The sequence below is a fragment of the Prosopis cineraria genome, unplaced genomic scaffold (genome assembly GCF_029017545.1).
Source record: "Prosopis cineraria cultivar Desert tree isolate PC_DT_omini unplaced genomic scaffold, ASM2901754v1 PC8, whole genome shotgun sequence".
Taxonomy (NCBI): domain Eukaryota; kingdom Viridiplantae; phylum Streptophyta; class Magnoliopsida; order Fabales; family Fabaceae; genus Prosopis; species Prosopis cineraria.
Genome location: NW_026555339.1, coordinates 27,915,033 through 27,933,726, shown reverse-complemented (window position 1 = coordinate 27,933,726; position 18,694 = coordinate 27,915,033). Strand labels below are relative to the sequence as shown.

At 30.5% G+C, this 18,694-nt stretch overlaps 1 protein-coding gene across 2 annotated transcripts; it reads right to left on the bottom strand.

Moving 5' to 3' along the window:
* Window positions 1–64: 64 nt before the first annotated feature.
* On the bottom strand, window positions 65–12,693 carry LOC129318004 (disease resistance protein RPM1-like). 2 transcript variants are annotated; one of them, XM_054962491.1, is made up of 4 exons: window positions 12,565–12,693; window positions 8,899–9,515; window positions 5,311–7,456; window positions 65–179 (listed from the first exon to the last, which is right to left on the bottom strand). In XM_054962491.1, exons 2-3 carry the CDS (start codon window positions 9,482–9,484, stop codon window positions 5,325–5,327), a joined length of 2,718 nt encoding a protein of 905 aa, XP_054818466.1. In that variant the 5' UTR covers window positions 9,485–9,515; window positions 12,565–12,693; the 3' UTR covers window positions 65–179; window positions 5,311–5,324. The 2 variants fall into 2 exon arrangements, with proteins under 2 accessions (XP_054818466.1, XP_054818464.1); XM_054962489.1 differs by lacking the exon at window positions 65–179 and having other exon boundaries at window positions 5,118–7,456.
* Window positions 12,694–18,694: the final 6,001 nt, after the last annotated feature.

Genomic DNA, 18,694 nt, shown 5'->3' with positions numbered 1-18,694 from the left:
CATCTGCATCTTTTAAATAGGCTTTTATTAAGTCTAACTGATGTTTCATGAAATTAACATGTTTGGGCACATCTCTCAGGAGCTTTACTTCATTCCAGACAAGTGGGACCAACTTTTCAATCACCCAGTTTATTGCAATTTCTGCCATCTCCTTAGATTAGACTGCAGCAGACCAAGACCTGAATTTGTGTGGAGATAAAATGGCATGTATGTCAGAAATATAATCATCCGACGAAGAAGGAAAGATTAGAACATTTTCACAAGCTTTTGTAGCCTTTGTAAATTGGTTGTGATGGAAGTGAACGTGAGGGAGGAGAACTGGAAAGGAAGTGTATATTTCATTGCCTCCGTGTAATCATTCGGTGAATGATGTTAAATCTATTTACTGTCCCTCATGGCGTGATAACAATTTAATGAAAAAAGACATTTTATTTTTTTACCAGAATGAAAAAAGACACTTAAACGAAAAGGTTAATAATATGGACGCATGTTTAATCAAAGATTTTTTTCACATTAAAAATGTTATCTATTTGAGAGAGTTTTTTTTTTAACCTCAGAGAGAGTAATTAAAACAATATAATTAGTTGATTATAAACAAAACAAGAAGAAGAAATTAGAGTCAGATGGTCAGACCACCACAAATAACACTTTGGGTCAATATTTTTAGAATACAAGTAACTTTAAGTAGGACATCTTATAAATCACAAAAGCCTCTGTAAATTAAGCGAAATATGTTATAAACTAATATTCTATTTAAAATATTTTATTTGTTATAGTCAATAAAAATAGGGAGATGAGAAATTAAAACGAGAAAAACAAAAATACAAGAGGATGGAGTGGCTGACATTTCAAATAATAAGGATATATAGAAGACTTCAAATTACAAAAAAATAATAAAATAATTAGGATAGATGGGAGATTTGATTTGAATCCATAGATTTTTATTGATCCAAAACGTAAATTTGGGTAAAATCCAATTTCAAATCTCACTAAATTCAAACACAACATTAATAAATTACACAAGATTTCTTACATTTTAATTTCTACTATCTTATTTATAAGTCACTTTCAGTACGTTTCATTAAAATTAAAAAAAATCTTAAATTTTATTAACTTTATCTTTTAAAATTTAATAAGTTTCTATCTTTACCCCTAATAAAGACTAGCATTTAATAAGGATAGAAAGGTAAAAATGAATATAAAAATAATAATTAAACTGTCCTATAAATAAAACTAAAATTAATTTTCTCTCACTATCCTATAAATAGGATCAAAAGAGAAAATTTTTGTGATCTAGACATTTTGAACTACTTTGTGCAATAATTCTTGCAAATTTTTTGGGAACCAAATAATGTTTGTTCAATGTCTCTGGTAAATCATGAAATCATCAATTAAGTCAAACCTCTTATCGATTAAGGATGTGCTATGTTTTCATATACATGTGTGTGTGTGTGAATTTAGAGTTAGATTTGGGTCAAATCTCCTACTTGAGCACCTAAAAATTTATGGATCCAAATACAAATTTTATCTTCATTCTTTCATAATTTAAAATCATTTAAAAATCCTTATTATTTTAAATCTATATATGCACCCTCAAAACACTACACATATAATAGGAATTACCTTTGTTAGTTAAATTACCTAAAAAAATAATTTTAAATGTATGAATTTAAAATGCAAGATTTTAAATACAAATTTCAAATTTAAATTTATCGATCCAAACATTATCTTAGTGAATTTATAGTTAATATTTTTAACTTTGTGCGGGATCTCATGCAAATCCATGGGAGACCAATTGTAAAGTCAGCAAGATCGTTTGTAAATTAAGTAAATAAATTTTACAAGACCTCTTGTAAATTTTTAGGATCCAAATATTTTTAATTTTGTGCAAGATAAAAGTTGAAGAATATAAGCAAGACCATTTGCAAACTATGCTGCTTGTCCTTTGGTTTACATTTAACCGGCGGTTCAGCCGATGGTTTAGTGGGTTTGCTTTTACTCTTACAAATAGAAAGTTGTACGGTATAATATAATAATTGATTTTCACTAAATAAAATTTTGGTAAATTGACTTTTGGCTAATAAAAAACTAAACAAGCAAGTAGATTATATTGGATCCCTCCATATTTAAATTTTTCAGTTCAGATTGGATCTAGAGTTACACTTGACTAATTAAACACCATCTAAATTAAACTAGATCCAAGACGAAGAAATGAAAAGGGGGAAAAGAAGAGCACGTGCACAAGCCTTAGCTTGCAAGTCTTACGTTAACTTGGAAATTAAATTCAAACCTATATATGGTCAAGGGCAAGAGTAGTTCTCCGCCAAAACTTTGACTAATCACTAGTATCATATGAATAACAATGAGTGTTTAATAGCAAAGTTTGACTATTTTCCTAAAAAATAATTTGATGTATAATTGATCAAAACTCAAAACAACATTCAATATTATTATTGTAAAAAATACTTTTTACATCGATCTTAAAACCAACATAAAAAGAGAGCATATAAAGTCTCTCTTTACCGTGAAAAGCAAGTAAGATCTCTTGCAAATCCAAATTTTAAATGTACAGTAGTAAAAAGTAAACAAGATCTCTTGCAAATCCAAATTTTAAAATGTCCAATGTAGAAAGTGGCATTTTTTTTAAAAAAAAAAAAAAGGGCATATTTTGGATTGGAGGTTATTTAAATCACTTCAAATTTTAAATGAGTCATGCACCGCTGCATGTGGCACAGAAAGGTTCTGCCTCTCTACTTTAGCCCATTGCATCATGACAAACCATACACATGCCGCAGTGCATGGTACAAAACCACACACTTCATTTTCTCTCCCTTCTTTGCTTACATCACTCTTACTCAACCTTAAGCCCACATTCTAAGGTCATTAACCATCCTAAAAGGTCCTTTAACCATCTTAATTCATTTCCCACCTCAGTTTCACTAAATTAACCTTGATTAATTCATTAATATCTTAAAGATTAAAATTTAGAATGTTGCAAGTTGTACCGAGCAAAAAATTTCTAGGACAAATTTGTCCTCTAACCCTTCTAGTTAACCGGGCTTATTAAATCTCATGAAGTCCTTGAAGCATAAACCTCCCTCATTCTTGGTTGATTAAAATGTTTCCAAGCTATCCGATTGATCTTGCCCCCATTTTCACTATTACTCTAGAAAAAGTTTGATTTCAACCCAAAATTTTACAACCCATTTCGTCTCTAACATAAATGCAAGAGCACTATTTTTAAATCCACCCCAAAGTTAGGTAGTTCCAAGTATTTGTGAAGATTTTCAATACCTTCAATATTGAGAAAACATAGACGCCTCTCAAACATTCTCAATAGTATTAGCTGACAAGAAAATGCTTGATTTATCACATTTGATCCACTGACTAGACGTGGATAGTTGTCATCCAACAGACTTTTGCATGGGCTACAATTCCAAGACTTGCATTCATAAAGGTGACTAAGCCTATGGCTGCCTTCTACTAACTAAGCCTATGGCTGCCTTCTGCTAATCTTGATACCTACCAAATCATCTTTGATAGAATGAGTCAAAACCATAGTTGAAAAGGCCTGAAAAAAAATTATAATTTTAACTTAATTTAAAACCCAATTCTTAAATTAAGTCGGTATAGCTTAATTCTTATCATTTTAATTTAGTTGAAATTTAATCTTTAAATTTTAACTCGATACAATTCAAGCTATATAATTTTAACCATATAAAATATTAATTATTATATTTTACAAAAATAAAATTATACGAACCAAATTTATTTTTTTCAAACTTTTTGTTTTGCTAAAACTATGGGAATGAATTACATTGGATTAAAGTTTAAGAACTGATTTTTAATCAAATCAAAATTATAGAGATTAAATTGTATAAATTTAAAGTTTAAAACTGAATTACAACGTGATCAAAAATATAAGGTATCAAATAAGGAGACAGAGAAGATCTCCTTATCAGACTTTCCCATAACAGCTGCTCTTTTACTGGAGAGTTGGATATTAAGTTTGGTACACTAGCTAGTCACGCGGCCATAATTCATTGGATCCATTAGAATAGAAACACATTTTGAGCATAACATCTTTAAGAAAATTCCATTCAAGATGGTTAGTACTTATTCATATCCATTTTAATCACAAATTCATACTTATTATTATATATTTTTTTTAAATAATGTCTTGAATGAGGTGATTGAGAATAAAAGCCCAATGATATTTAGAAATACGAGTCAAAGGACTGAACTGAGCTGGTTAGCTAGGATTTTGGCGATAACATTTTATTGGAGCAAATTAACCAATCAACAATCTAATTTAATTATCATGTGGCATATTAGTTGTATGTATTAGATGAGAGGCGTAAATCCTAGAGTCACTTCATCAAGCGTGAGAAAGATTGACATGGGATGACACATTTCAACTCTTTATAACAGTGGTTTCCAAAAGTCACATTAAACCACAACTAATCTTTGATTGAATCAAGTTGGATACCCTTTTAACAATAATAATTGTTGTCAAAATCTTAAATTGACTCTATAATATTATTGTTTGTATATTTTTAACTTATAAAATTATATCAACTTATTTATAAACTCCAACTAGATGCAAAATCGATTAAATTCACGAGTTGACTTTATGAGTTTATAATTTTTACGTTTCTAGCTAAATTATAAAATTATGTCAATTTACTCATAATCTCAAAATAAATGCAAAACTTGGCTAAACTTACTAAACTTGTCAAACTTGTCTATCTTTTACTGAGTTAAGCGTGTTAGATTTGTACTGTGTAGAACTTAGTTCATAAACTTAGTTCATAAAAACAGTAAAACCGAATTCAAAGAAAAATAAAACTTAAAAGGAAAAAACTATTATTAATAAAAAAAAGAAAACAAGAAATACCAAATGTTATTGTCAAAAGGTGAACCTTAACTTATTAGTTAACCTGTTAGTTAACAAGTTAATGTTTAGCTTTTAACAATAACACCCATATGTTTTCGCAAGACGATATCTAATGCAAAACAAATGGATCCTTATTGTGATAATTTCTCTCAAGGCCTTAAATGTCATTCTCCTATAAAATAATCACATTTATTGCCACACCAGCAAAGTTAGTTAATATTGCAACAAAACTAATGAAGAATAAAACAACTCAATTGTATTGTTTAAGAATCAAAAGGAAGAAGGTTTACAAAGTTAAAACTATAATGAAATTAAAAATTAAAACCAATATGATATGAAAAAAAAACTAAGAAAATACTTTTTTTTAATTAAGAAGAAAATGCATTTAAAGGTAACAGAGGAGGAGCACTTACTAGTGTCACGAGCTTCAAGGATAAATACGGAGATTGTGACCATCCAGCTTGTAAGTCACCGATGATAAGTTGGGGGATATAGAGAAATCTTTTTTCACCATTCTCTCTTGGAATTCATCAGACATTCCTGCAAGATAAATACTTTTGAGAACATTAAGTTTTTCGACATCGTCAGGCAGACGTATCATTTGAGGGCAAAACCCCAAGTGTAGATCTTCAAGCAAAGGCATTGCTCCTTCCTCTACTCTTATAATCTTCAATCTATCCATGGATTGTAAAGTAAGAACCTTGAGCTTCTTAAACCATTCAGCTTTAAAATGCAACTCTTCGCCTTCATATGTTCGCAAGAGAGAAAGATCCACTAACTCTGTCAAGTCCTTCAGATCATACAACAAGTCCTTGTTTTCTCGTAGTCGTGATCTGGCCAAACGCAGCTTCACTAGATGTCTAAGTTTAGGAATCCAATTCGGTAATTTCTCTAAAGGACCATCAAAGTTGATACGCTGCAAGTATCGAGGAGGCTTAGTTATTGACGGCAAATCAAGAACTTCATTCTTTCCAAAAGCCACAATACTCAAAGAACACAAATGCTTCATCTCTTGGATTGCACGGCACAATGATTTCCCATTCTTCCTCTTCAAGTTGATGATTCCTAGCTTCCTCATTTGCGTCAAATGAATCAATTCTTCGATGACACCACCCTCATTAGAGACATCAACTTTGGTCAGCTTCTGTAGAGCGTTCAAACAAGATATTCCTTTCTTCAATTGCACCCCATAAGAAGAATATGCTATGAGATGTCGCAGGCGGATGAGATGGTAAATGGATGCTGACAATTCAATCACCAGCGTATGCTTCAGGTCCAGAATCTCCAAATTAAGAAGATTGCCAATGAACTTAGGAATGGTCTTAACCTGCGTCTTTCGCAGATTTAGATACTTCAAAAGGAACAAATTCTCAACAGCTTTAGGAAGATGATCGAGAGGCGCACCTTCAAAGTCCAAGGCTATCAAGAGCTTGAAATGGGACAAGAATGATTGCAAAAGAGGCTTTTCCAACTGTTGTGACTTGAAAACAAAGCAAGACTTCACTGTATCATAATTTTTAGCACTTGGAATGTCAAGAGGCGCGAGGATGGATAGGCGCCTAGACCGTGTAAAGAGATCAAATGAGTGATTAGGTCTGATCACCTGGCAAAAGTTCTGATCCATACCTTTGTTGAGAACAAATGTGTGCATGAGATCATGGATATGACATCTTCGAACTCTGCCATCAGAATACTCTGCCGACACTTTGACCAAGCTTCGATGAATTAGTTCCTCTAAGTATTCTCCTGCCACTTCCTCAATCGTTCGTGGATCGTCATTTGAATTTCTTTTCACAAATCCTTCTGCTATCCACAAATTAATGAGTCTTGTGGAGCTAATGGAGTAGGCTTTAGGGAAAAGGCCGAAATACAGGAGGCATAACTTAAGGTGGTAATCAAGATCATCATAACTTTCTAATATCACCTCGAAATAACCCTTTAAAGAAGGATCGTTGGTGATTTTTTGATTAAGGCTATCGCGCACCTTTTCCCATGTTAAGGCATCTCTTCGTTTAGTTGATAGAAGACCAGCAATAGCTACAATTGCAAACGGAACTCCGTTGCACCGGCTAACAAAGTCTTGAGACAACTTCATCAATGGATTAGTTTCTTCAATATGATCAGAAGGCCCAAAGACCTTACGAGAAAAAAGCTTAAAAGCATCTTGCTGGGATAAGGGTTTTAGCTCATGGATGTAGAATTGAGCATGATCTAATCTACACAGCTTTGCGATCCGTTTATTCCTTGTGGTAATCATTATCCTGTTGTCTTTGCCGTTATGTGGTAATGCAAACTTAACTTGTGCCCAAAAATACTCGTTCCATGCATCGTCAAAGACAACCATATATTTTTTATCCAACAGATATTCTCTCAATTTGGAAGTCATTTTATCTGCCTCTACCTTCTTGTCAGCTTCTTTAATGTCATCCCACCCACACAAGCTTTGCGTCAAACTTCTTAATAGTCCTCCTTCTAGTGACCGAGAGACAGTGATCCAAGCACAGCAGTCAAACCATCTTTTTTGCTTCTCGTACAAGTTATTCACAATAGTTGTTTTACCTTTAAAAATGAAATAAAATGTGAAATGGCAAAAAAAATAAATAAATAAAGAGTTCGGGTTGAAAGTGCCATGCATGCATGTGGTTATATTATGATATCCTTATATATATATATATATATATATATATATTCATTAGTTATAACTAGGGATGTTGACTTGGAGACTGTTGCACTAAAGAGGGGGAGGGAAGGTAGAAAAAGTTTAACCATTGGATTTATCTAACAATGATTGCAGCTTGATGCCAGTAAAAACTTTACATAGGGGAAAATAACTTCTTGTGGTTGCCCTGGTTAAAGAGAGAACACGGGGGACACGCGAGGTAGAATGCATTGATTTTAGTTTATAAAAACAATTTTGGAAAACAACTTTAATTTATTGCTACATGTCTTAACTCTTGATGCAGATCATCAGATAAATCTAGGAGCTAATAAATGTCATGACTGCACATTGCAGTGCAAAAACAAGAACAAAAGAAAATGATACTTCAATTCTAAAAGATTGAATTAAAAAGTTAAAATATACTTTTACTCCTTTAACTTCATATAAAGTTTTAATTTAATTTCTTAATTTTATAAATTATATTTTCCTAAAAATGTCAGTTAAAATTTGAGAGTTGTTGCATTTAAAACTTACATATCTTATCTACAATTAAAATTCATGAATTTGCAATTATCTAAATCCATATTTTTTACTTATTTTTCAAAAAAAAATTATTGAGAACCTAACATTAATTTGATCTTCTAAAATTTACAAGTCATTTTTTCAAAAAAAAAAAAAACAAGTGGACTGCAATGAATCCACTACAAAAGAAAAGGTTTCGAGCCAAAGTTACAAACTCACACGTAAAATACAGAAAATTTTAGTGAAGACACGTTCAGCAGACTTCATTTCAACCAAAGCTCCTAAAATATTGAAAGTTCACTGTACATCTGGGGCATTGAAATAAAATTAAAAACCTGACTAAAATGATCTTATTATTCCTGATAAAACTAAACATGTAAACAATTCATGTAGATAAATTAATAATTAATGTATGAAAAATGAGCTATAGATGTAGATGAAATTTATAATTTTTATTAATAGTATAATACTACTATGAATTTTGCAACTCTCATTAGTGGAGTTATGTTGTTAGTGAAAATTGTAAATTCCAAATATATCAGTTGTTTATTTTTTATACATCATTTGTTAATTTCTCTACAAGAATTATTCATGCTTTTAGCTTCATCATGGACAATAAAGTAATTTCAGTCAACTTATTTATTTCATTTCAAACCCCCACATGTGCAATAAAATTTCAAAATTTTAGAGGTTTTGACTGAAATTAATTAGGTCAAGGGTCTCAGAAATTTTCCCTAAAATATTTGCATGAAAGGAGGGGAATGTGTTATATTTAATTTGATAAGCAATGATAGATTATAGGAAGTGGATTTATCCTTACCTAATCCTCCTTCGCCCACCACTGAAATTATCGTGCTCCTCCCTTCTTCCCTCGACAGCCAATCTATGAGTCTTTGCTTGGTTTCATTAATACCTACAAGCTCTGCCTCGTCCATAAAACGAGAACCTTGTCGAGGGTCATATCCTGGTCTGGTCTCTCCACGGATCAATTCTGTTGTCGATAAGTTTAACCCTAAAGTCTCCCTTGTTTTATAGAGATCGTCTAGGGCATTTCCAATGGCCACAATCTCGTCCTTAATCTGATGTCTAGACATGGTTTTAAAGAAACCCCTTCCAATAAATTCGCGATTTCGAGCACGTTTTTTCGTCTCACTAAACAAGCATTCATCAATCACATCTTCTATGCGAAAAGCAATTTCTCTTACTTGTTTCACCCACTCTTTTACCAGGTAGCTTGCGCTTGTCCTCTCAGCCTGTTCATCTGCATCTTTTAAATAGGCTTTTACCAAGTTTAACCGATGCTTGATGAAATTAATATGTTTGGGCACATCTCTGTGGAGCTTTACTTCATTCAAGACAAGTGGGACCAACTTATCAATCACTAAGTTTATTGCAATTTCTGCCATCTCCTTAGATTAGAATGCAGCAGACCAAGGCCTGAATTTGTGTGGAAGAAAATGGCATGTATGTCAGAAATATAATCATCCGACGAAGAAGGAAAGATTAGAACATTTTCAAAAGCTTTTGTAAATTGGTTTTGATGGAACTGAACGTGAGGGAGGAGAACTAGAAAAAGAAATGTAAGGGACTGTTTAAAACTGTTTCTATTTTATCGTTCTGAGAATAAAAAAATAATAAAAATATGTGTTTTTTTTATTTTCTCTTATTCTCCAGAACAATAATCACAGAATACTTAAAAATTATTTTATTTTTCTGTTCTTCAAAACAATATTTTATTTTTTTATTCAGAAAACTGTTCCCAAAACAGTTTCCAAATAGGCCCTAAATTTCAATGCCTCCGTGTAATCCATTTGGTTGTTAAATCTATTTACTATCCCTCATGGCATGATAACAATTTAACGAAAAAAGACTTTTTTTTTTACCAGAATGAAAAAAGACATTTAAACGAAAAGGTTAATAATATGGTCGCATGTTTAATCAACGATTTTTCCACATTACATTTTTTGAACGAGTTATATCAATCCATTCCTTCTATTACTGGAATTGATTTTAATATTTTGTTAAAAATATGAAACCATTTGCTAGGTTTTCATTTGCGTCATAAAATTTTAAAATTTTTAGATGATGAAATGGGAAAAAAATATTGTAGCAATTAATCTCGAAAAAATTAGTGAATGTTATGATATTTTTTGGCCGAATGAATATCATGATATTGAATGCCTTAATTTTCTTTAAAAAACTTGGTATTAAGAGAAATACTAATAAAACATGCATTAAAAAAAAGAAATATTAACAAAATAAATGAATAATATCCAATATAAGTATTGAAATAAATTATTTATAAATATTAAAGTAAATATTAACAAATCCAAATTTTATCTTCATTCTCTCATAATTTGAAATCATTTATAAACCCTTGTTATTTTAACTCTATATATGCACCCTCAAAACACTACATCTATAATAATAATAACCTTTGCTATTTAAATTACCCAAACAAATAATTTTAAATGCATGAATTTGAAATGTAAAATTTTAAATCCAAACTTATCAATCCAAACACTATCTTAAGTGAATTTATGAAAAATATTTTAAACTTCGTGCGGGATCACATGCAAATCCATGGGAGACCAATTGTAAAGTCAGCAAGATCGTTTGTAAATTAATTAAATAAATTTTACAAGACCTCTTCTAAATTTTTAGGATCCAAATATTTTTAATTTTGTGCAAGATAGAAGTTGAAGAATATAAGCAAGATCATTTGCAAACTATACTGCTAGTCCTTTGGTTTACATTTAATCGGCGGTTCAGCCGATGGTTTAGTGAGTTTGCTTTTACTCTTACAAATAGAAAGTTGTACGGTATAATATAATAACTGATTTTCACTAAATAAATTTTGGTAAATTGACTTTTGGCTAATAAAAAACTAAACAAGCAAGTAGATTATATTGGATCCCTCCATATTTAAATTTTTCAGTTCAGGTTGGATCTAGGGTTACTCTTGACTAATTAAACACCGTCTAAATTAAACTAGATCCAAGACGAAGAAATGAAAAGGGGGAAAAGAAGAGCACGTGCACAAGCCTTAGCTTGCAAGTATTACGTTAACTTGGAAATTAAATTCAAACCTATATATGGTCAAGGGCAAGAGTAGTTCGCAGCCAAAACCTTGACTAATCACTAGTATCATATGAATAACAATGAGTGTTTAATAGTAAAGTTTGACTATTTTCCCAAAAAATAATTCGATGTATAATTGATCAAAACTCAAAACAGTTTTCAATATTATTATTGTAAAAAATACTTTTTACATTGATTCTAAAACTAGCATAAAAAAAGGGCATATAAAGTCTCTCTTTCCCGTGAAAAGCAAGCAAGATCTCTTGCAAATCCAAATTTTAAATGTACAGTAGCAAAAAGTAAGCAAGATCTCTTGCAAATTCAAATTTTAAAACGTAGAAAGTGGCATTTAAAAAAAAAAGAGGAGGGGTATTTTGAATTGGAGGTTATTTAAATCACTTCAAATTCAAAAAAACATCCTATCATCATTATATATATTCTAATAGATGTCATAATAGATGTCATAAATTTTAACAAGTACAAAATTTTAATAATATTTATAATATTCAAAATACAATAAATTTTGATAGTATAAACAAAGAGAAAAGCTCTATGAGAATATAAGGCATACAACATGTAAAGAGATACAGATAGCACAGCCAAGCTAAGCATTTTGAAATATCAATACATGGCACCTAAGCAAATTAATTAGCTTTTTATAAAAATCCCAGAAGAAAGACCATCATTTTCAAGGATTTTGATTGAGTGACTATATTTGAAACAGACATTGAGTGTCTCTATCATCTGAACCATTAAAATCTAGATCAATGTTTTAAATAAACTCACTCATTCATTAATCTTAAATGGAATATAAATTCAAAACTATTGATTTATATTTCAACGGTTCGGATGATGCAGACACTCAATGCTTGTATTAGGTATAATCATCTAATTCAAATCTTACTTTCAATGCGTTTGTGTTATTAGTACCATAAAAAAGAAATGAACAAACCATTTAAATTTGATGCACATGCCTATAATAATAGGGAATGATACAATTGCCTTTTTAGCACTTTCTTGCCAAGCTCATACTCCATGAGTCTTGGCGCATCTCATGTGCGGCAGCAAACAGATAATTTTCTTATTGAGCTTGAAGCATGGCATATAACAGCATAAATCAGATCGAGTGGTTGACAGTTAGTCTCAATATGCTAAAGTTGCAGCCCAAAAGCTTGTTCTAGTGTTTCTTTAAAAATAAACAGAAATAAGATCCTTGCTTCTTCACCCTCAAACAATCACCAGAAATTTATAACAGAATCACCTCTTCAAAGCAAGTTCCAAATCCTTCAAATCTCATATAATAATGTTTTCTAGCTCCTCCTTTTTCCAGCCCAAGTTACCACAGAGACTAGATTTAGAACAGAAATAGAAGCACAGAGAGAGAGAGACACACTAAGCGATGTACCTTAATTTTCAGCAGCCAACCAAGAACCCAAAGCTGGAGAGGCAATGAGAGGCGACGAACCCAACCAGAGGAGATGCCAGGCTATGAACCCACTAGCTGCAATGGAGGAGAGGACTCGACAGGTGGTGGGGGCTAATAGGGAGGTGAATATTGAAGCAGGGTTTCTACCCTTTTGTAACAACTAATTTAAAATGTGTGTGTGTGTGTATTATATATATATTCACAAACTTTCTATAAGGGTGCGATGTCACTATGCTATTGAATACTGGATCAATAATTGAACCAGTTAAATTCAGAAATCAAGGTTAAGAGTTCAATTAAAATTGAATAAGGAGTCAAATCAATTATAATAAAATAATATAATTTTTAAAAAAATAATTATATATTATATATTTATATAACAGTAGAACTAAAGTCTTGGCTATAAAAAAAAAAGTGAAAGGCTGTAATTGACCAGAAGTGCAGACAAGGAAATCAAGAAAAATTTTGGGAGAATGAAAGGCAAAAGAAAGAAAAAAAAAATTAACAAGTCCACTAGCCTAGTAAAAAAAGGGTACTCCATCACTGGCAAAGCTTTGAATTCCATCTAGTGAACGCTCAGCCTGTTGAGATTGAAATAAAAAGGACTTTACAAGACAAATAGCTAAAGTACCCTTACTAGAAATGAAAGATAAGAGAATTGAATATGAACCACTATTTAATATGATTTATTAAATATTCTCTTTATTTAAAAATATAAAATATTTTTAATCTTTCGAGATGTAATCATTATTTTTAAAAAAAATACCTCTATTGATAGTAAATTTATATTTATTATAAGATATTTAATAAGAATAAATATAAAAAGATAAGATTAGTTTGAAAGTAGGTAGCTACTTTATTTGAGGGTAAGATTCGGTGAAAAATAATTTACATTTTTAAACGAAGGGAATATGTAATATGGCTTATTAAATCTTTAAATCTCTAATAATTCACATAATATGTAATAAGAAGCATTTATCACATTTTTCTCAAATTATTCCCATAAAATTAATGTTTTATTTTCACTAGACAAATTTATAGGGATACTTTAATCCAAATTTTTAAATTTCAAACAAAATTATTATACTTAACCAATGTTCTTAAACTGTAAATTAATTTTTTTTTTCTATATTTGAAAATGGAGGGAGTAAGTTAATAATTTATAGCAAGTCATAATAGATGTAACACAAGTTGGATAATATAATTTGCAAGACAAAACATAATGAACTCATCAAATAATGTAAGGGAAATAGCAATTAACAAATAATATAATTTGACACCCAATTAATAGAAAGAAGTCATTTTTTGTAATTTCATTGCTCAGCTAATATGTTCATCACTGGTGGCATTCCATTCCACATGGATCAAAGTCTTCGTCAATCGGTACATTCTTTAATCTAAAAATTGCATAACTAAAGAAATTTTTGAAAGGGATCCAAATTTATGACTCCATAATTTTGTCTTTTCCATAATTTTTGAGATTCTTTTTATTTTATTTTTTATCAATTAACGGTAAAAATTAATTTTTATTAATAAATCATATTTCATTGTTTTTTAAAAGGTTAAAGGCAAATGTTTAATCAAACTTGAGTTTAAGATTTGAGAAACCTAGAATTTGCCGGCCAATTTGCTTTTTCATTTTCTTTTTCTTATTTTACACCCTAAAGTTATAGAAACATCGTTTTTTTATAGAAATTATGTTTTTTTTTAAATAAAATTGGACTGTGAAACTTTCTTCACACTTCAATTCAAGCTGAGATGATCCCACTTAACAGAAAGAATAAAGAAATCATTTTCTATATGCGTTGGATCAAAGTCTTCGTCAATATAAGCCAGCTGCATCCACAGTGAATTACTAATTTAAAAACATCTCTCTCTCCATCATTCAATAGGTTGTAATTTTCTATGACTGAGGTGCCCATGCACCTACCTTTAATTTTCTAGGTCAAATTTTCTAATGAGACTAGCTATAATCCCAGTTATACTCCTCCTCCTCCTATATTTTAATAATATTCTAAACTTTAGTATTTGCAGCTCGTGTTCTTAGAGTTATAACTGAGTTATTTTGCTTATCAAGTAAAAGATTTCAAGCAAAATACTTTGACTAGGGTTATCCATTAAAAATATTTAAATAAAAATATTTATTCACTAAAATTATAATTTATTATTTATTTTATTATTATCTAATATATTAGTATTTTTATGATTATCTTTATATTTGGGATTTAAAATTTAAATTTAAATTATTATTATTTTTAGAGTCTTATAAATAAAGTTAGATTTATCATTTATATTCAATTTTTTTAGTACTATTGGATAGAATTTTCGAGAATTTCAACTTTTTTTCTCTTTCTCTCTCTCTCCTCTTCCTCTTCTCTCTCTTCCCCTTCTCGTTTCACATCTCTTAATTAACTCAATCCATTAATTCCATTTGAAATATAATATTCTAAAAACTAACCATTATTAATTTAAGAAAAATGTTTACATACTTATATGCTTAATATATATATATTTTTTAATATGTTAATAATAATATTAATAATATGAATTTTTTAAAATTTAAATAATTTATAAGACATACATATATTTTAATTTAATTTAAAATAAATATTTTAAAAATATAAAGTTAAGTATATAAATTTTTTTAATTTAAATATTTGAGCCTTGAAGAGATACGGTCGTAAAAGGGTGTGGATTTAAATAATCCACGTGTGTCCTAGGACAAGCAATAGTTCACGTCCTCACATGCGTTGTCACATGTACTTCGATTATGTGGCCTTCATTTGCTTGACACATATCCTTTCTTACGGAAGGCTGAAAATAAGTGAGTGAATATCAACATATTTCAATTATAAGAAAAGAACAGAAAGATTACTTCATTTTTATATTTAATATCATGAAAACAATGCAAAAATAACAAAGTGGACTAAATTAGCCATCATATTATTTCAAAATAATTAATGAATCCAAAGTATATTAAATCCAATACATAATCTGGGAGTGCACTGAGGTGACAGCAGGAAGATGGCGGCCACGGCGAGGAAATTACAGAATTGAGAAGTGAAAGTTCTGAAAAAATTGTGGAGATGCAACCACAATTTCTATATATTTTCATATAATCCTCTACTTTGTTCATTCTGAAGCCCCCTTTTACTCTCTTTACTCTTCCATTCAAGCTTACTTATGTTTAATTAATATTTCAGCTATATATATATATATATCAGCCTAACTTAGTTTTAGTTACAAACAATTAGTGAGATTTTTACTCTTCCTTTCAAGCTTACTTATGTTTAATTAATATTTCAGCTATATATATATCAGCCTAAATTAGTTTTAGTTATAAACAATTAGGGAGATTGCAAACTAGTTATATATTAACCTAACTAAGAGCATAATTTAGATTTTATCAGAAACTTAATTACCATGGACATTATATTTTAATATCTAATTTAGAAGAATGATAATAATATCAATAAATTTAAAAGTAATTAATTATGTTAAATGAATCTTAAGGTAATTCTCCCATCTTGATTCGTGATCCACGTTGAGAGTGATTCCACGGTTCTCCTGTCTCACTTGTCATTTGTGCATCCATTTCCTTGAAAACATTAACTAGGTTCACGCACGCACGCACGCACACAAAGCCACACATATACCCACCAAATGTTGGAGAGAAGGTGCATTCAAACTCATTGTTCTAAGGGGAAAAAAAACCATTGAGATGTTGAACAATTTAGTAGTAATATTTCAAGGTTATATCTCAAAGATAAAATCATTAATGTAAAATTAAATTAAAATTTACAACAATTGATACCATTCACATAAATAGTATAATTGACCTTTTAAAATATATAAATTAGATATATTTATATATGATATATTATAAGGGTTTGAAATTTTGAATCATTCGTCACTTTTATATATATGTGTGTATGTTTGTATATATTAATTCATCTCATATTATATATGTGTGTGTAAAGACTGATGGTAATTCTTCTTCTTTATAAATATCAATTCAAATTCCTACAAATTTTAGAGTTGGTTAAAATATACAAAAAAAAAATTCAAATTCCTACAATTTTTTTTTTTAAAAAGTAAGCCTGAAATATTGGTGTTAAGATTACGTGAGGTTTTAAAATAACTCTCTCATCTAATCATCTTAATTCGGGAATCGTGACCCACGTAGTGAGTGATTCCATGATTCTCCTGCCTCATTTGCTATCCGTATACCCATATCTTTGAAAAATCAAGGAGGAAAATCTAGCTAGAGTGCTAGACCGTGTCGTATGCTGTCTTCTTGCTGAAATGATTTTGACAGGTTCGAAAATATTGTCAGTTTTCTTTATTTTTTGCTTTTATCATGTGTCATCATGTCAGTGTCCTCGTCTCTTTTTGTTTTCTTACTTTCCATTTCTTGTACGACTTTGACTTTACGTTCATTTTCGTGCCCTTGAATAATGTTGTTTTCTTTTTATTTTATTGTTTTTTATTATTTAAACATTAAATACATGTTTATCTTTCCTGCCAAAACCTCGAGCTTTACGTTATCACAAGAGGGACTAATTATATTATCATTATCATTGTTGTTATTATTTCATTTCAGATCATTCCTTTTAAGACGCTTTGGATCTTAATATTTTTTTTACTAATTGATTTTAATTCTTTGATGTATCCTAAGTAGGGCTGGTTAAAAATTGAATGGCTGTGGTTGATTTCTGTTGCTTTGATATCTTGCTTGGCTTCTCGTTTCATTTTCTGCTTAAAAATGCATTGGTTATAACTGTTGACTATATGGACGCAAACGGCAAACTGTTTGAGTCATACTTAAAAGGACAATGGCTCTAAAAATTATTCAAACACACTAGGATGACGGATCAGTAGTTCTTCAAGATTAAACAAACACTTCCTGCACAATACAAGGATACAAAACAACAGTACTAACAAAAAAACTCAGACGAAGAAGAGAAGTTGTAGGAGGAGGAGAATGCCTTGAAAGCTCAAGAGGCTGGCAAGTTGTTCAATCTAAATGCATGCCCATATATAGGCCAGATCTTGGACTCGAACGTTGGGCATCCAACCACCGGATTAAAAGCTTGGTTACACACTCATAAAGCAGCATAATATCTCGGTTACATAAACAAAAAGCATGTTTGAGCATCTGTTTGGAAATGTTGAGGGGTTATACGGACATAAAACACATTTAAGCTCTTGTATAGAAACGTTGGGGGGACAAATACGTTTAGGAAATTAATCATCCATTTCAAAATCTGATTAATAGCCAAAAAAAGTTCATGGTTTGATTTCAAACTCCAGACAACAAAAAAATGAGATTTTTCAGCAAGCAATAAATAATTATTTATTTTTGCAAAATTAATCCGATAAAAGGACCCAGTGCCTCTTGAACTCATGCGAAGGGGGGCGAATCGGCTGATTTCAATTGGGATTGCCCTAAGTTGACCTATTTTATGCGTACGAGTCCACTTCTCTTTCAAGCCCATTTTACTAGCCCACTTCATTTTTTAATATTTATATACTATGAGAATTCTTTATTTAAGTAATATGAGACTTTTGACACACACACACTTTTGACACACACACAACAATTCCCCACATATGTCAAAATAATCTACCTTTATCTGAGTTATTCACATGGAGGCTAATCACTTTGAATTTGGTGTCTGTCGACTTGAACCAAACCTAGACTAATAAAACTTAGCACACAAAAAAGTTGATGTAACTTTGCTGTTGAACCAATAAATCTTGAATGTGTACTAGAGGTCTTATTAATCAGATTATATCCCCACAGTCTCTACTGTTAATGACAGTTTTGCATGTTGTCAGCCGTGCGCGCGCCTAGTTTTAACAAATGCTCTAGAGATTTCATCATAATCTCATAGAAGTGGCCCTACTCCACATTTGTATAGGTATTATCACAAAGTGTATCTGTAATAAATACACCATCCATAAGGACTATGAAAACATTAAAAGCTTTCACTTAGCCTCCGTTCAATGCATTTTATCACTTTTTCAAACCATAGGAAGGGACAAAAATTCAGTGCTAGCAGAGTTAACAAGTAACTTGTTCTTACCCATTAAACATTCTTCATGA

Excerpts from the sequence above, each read along its gene's own strand:
- LOC129318004 (XM_054962491.1), bottom strand. The coding sequence starts at position 9,484 with ATGGCAGAAATTGCAATAAACTTAGTGATTGATAAGTTGGTCCCACTT. Across the intron at positions 7,457-8,898 it reads GGTGGGCGAAGGAGGATTAG|GTAAAACAACTATTGTGAAT; the intron begins GTAAGGATAAAT and ends TCATTTTTAAAG.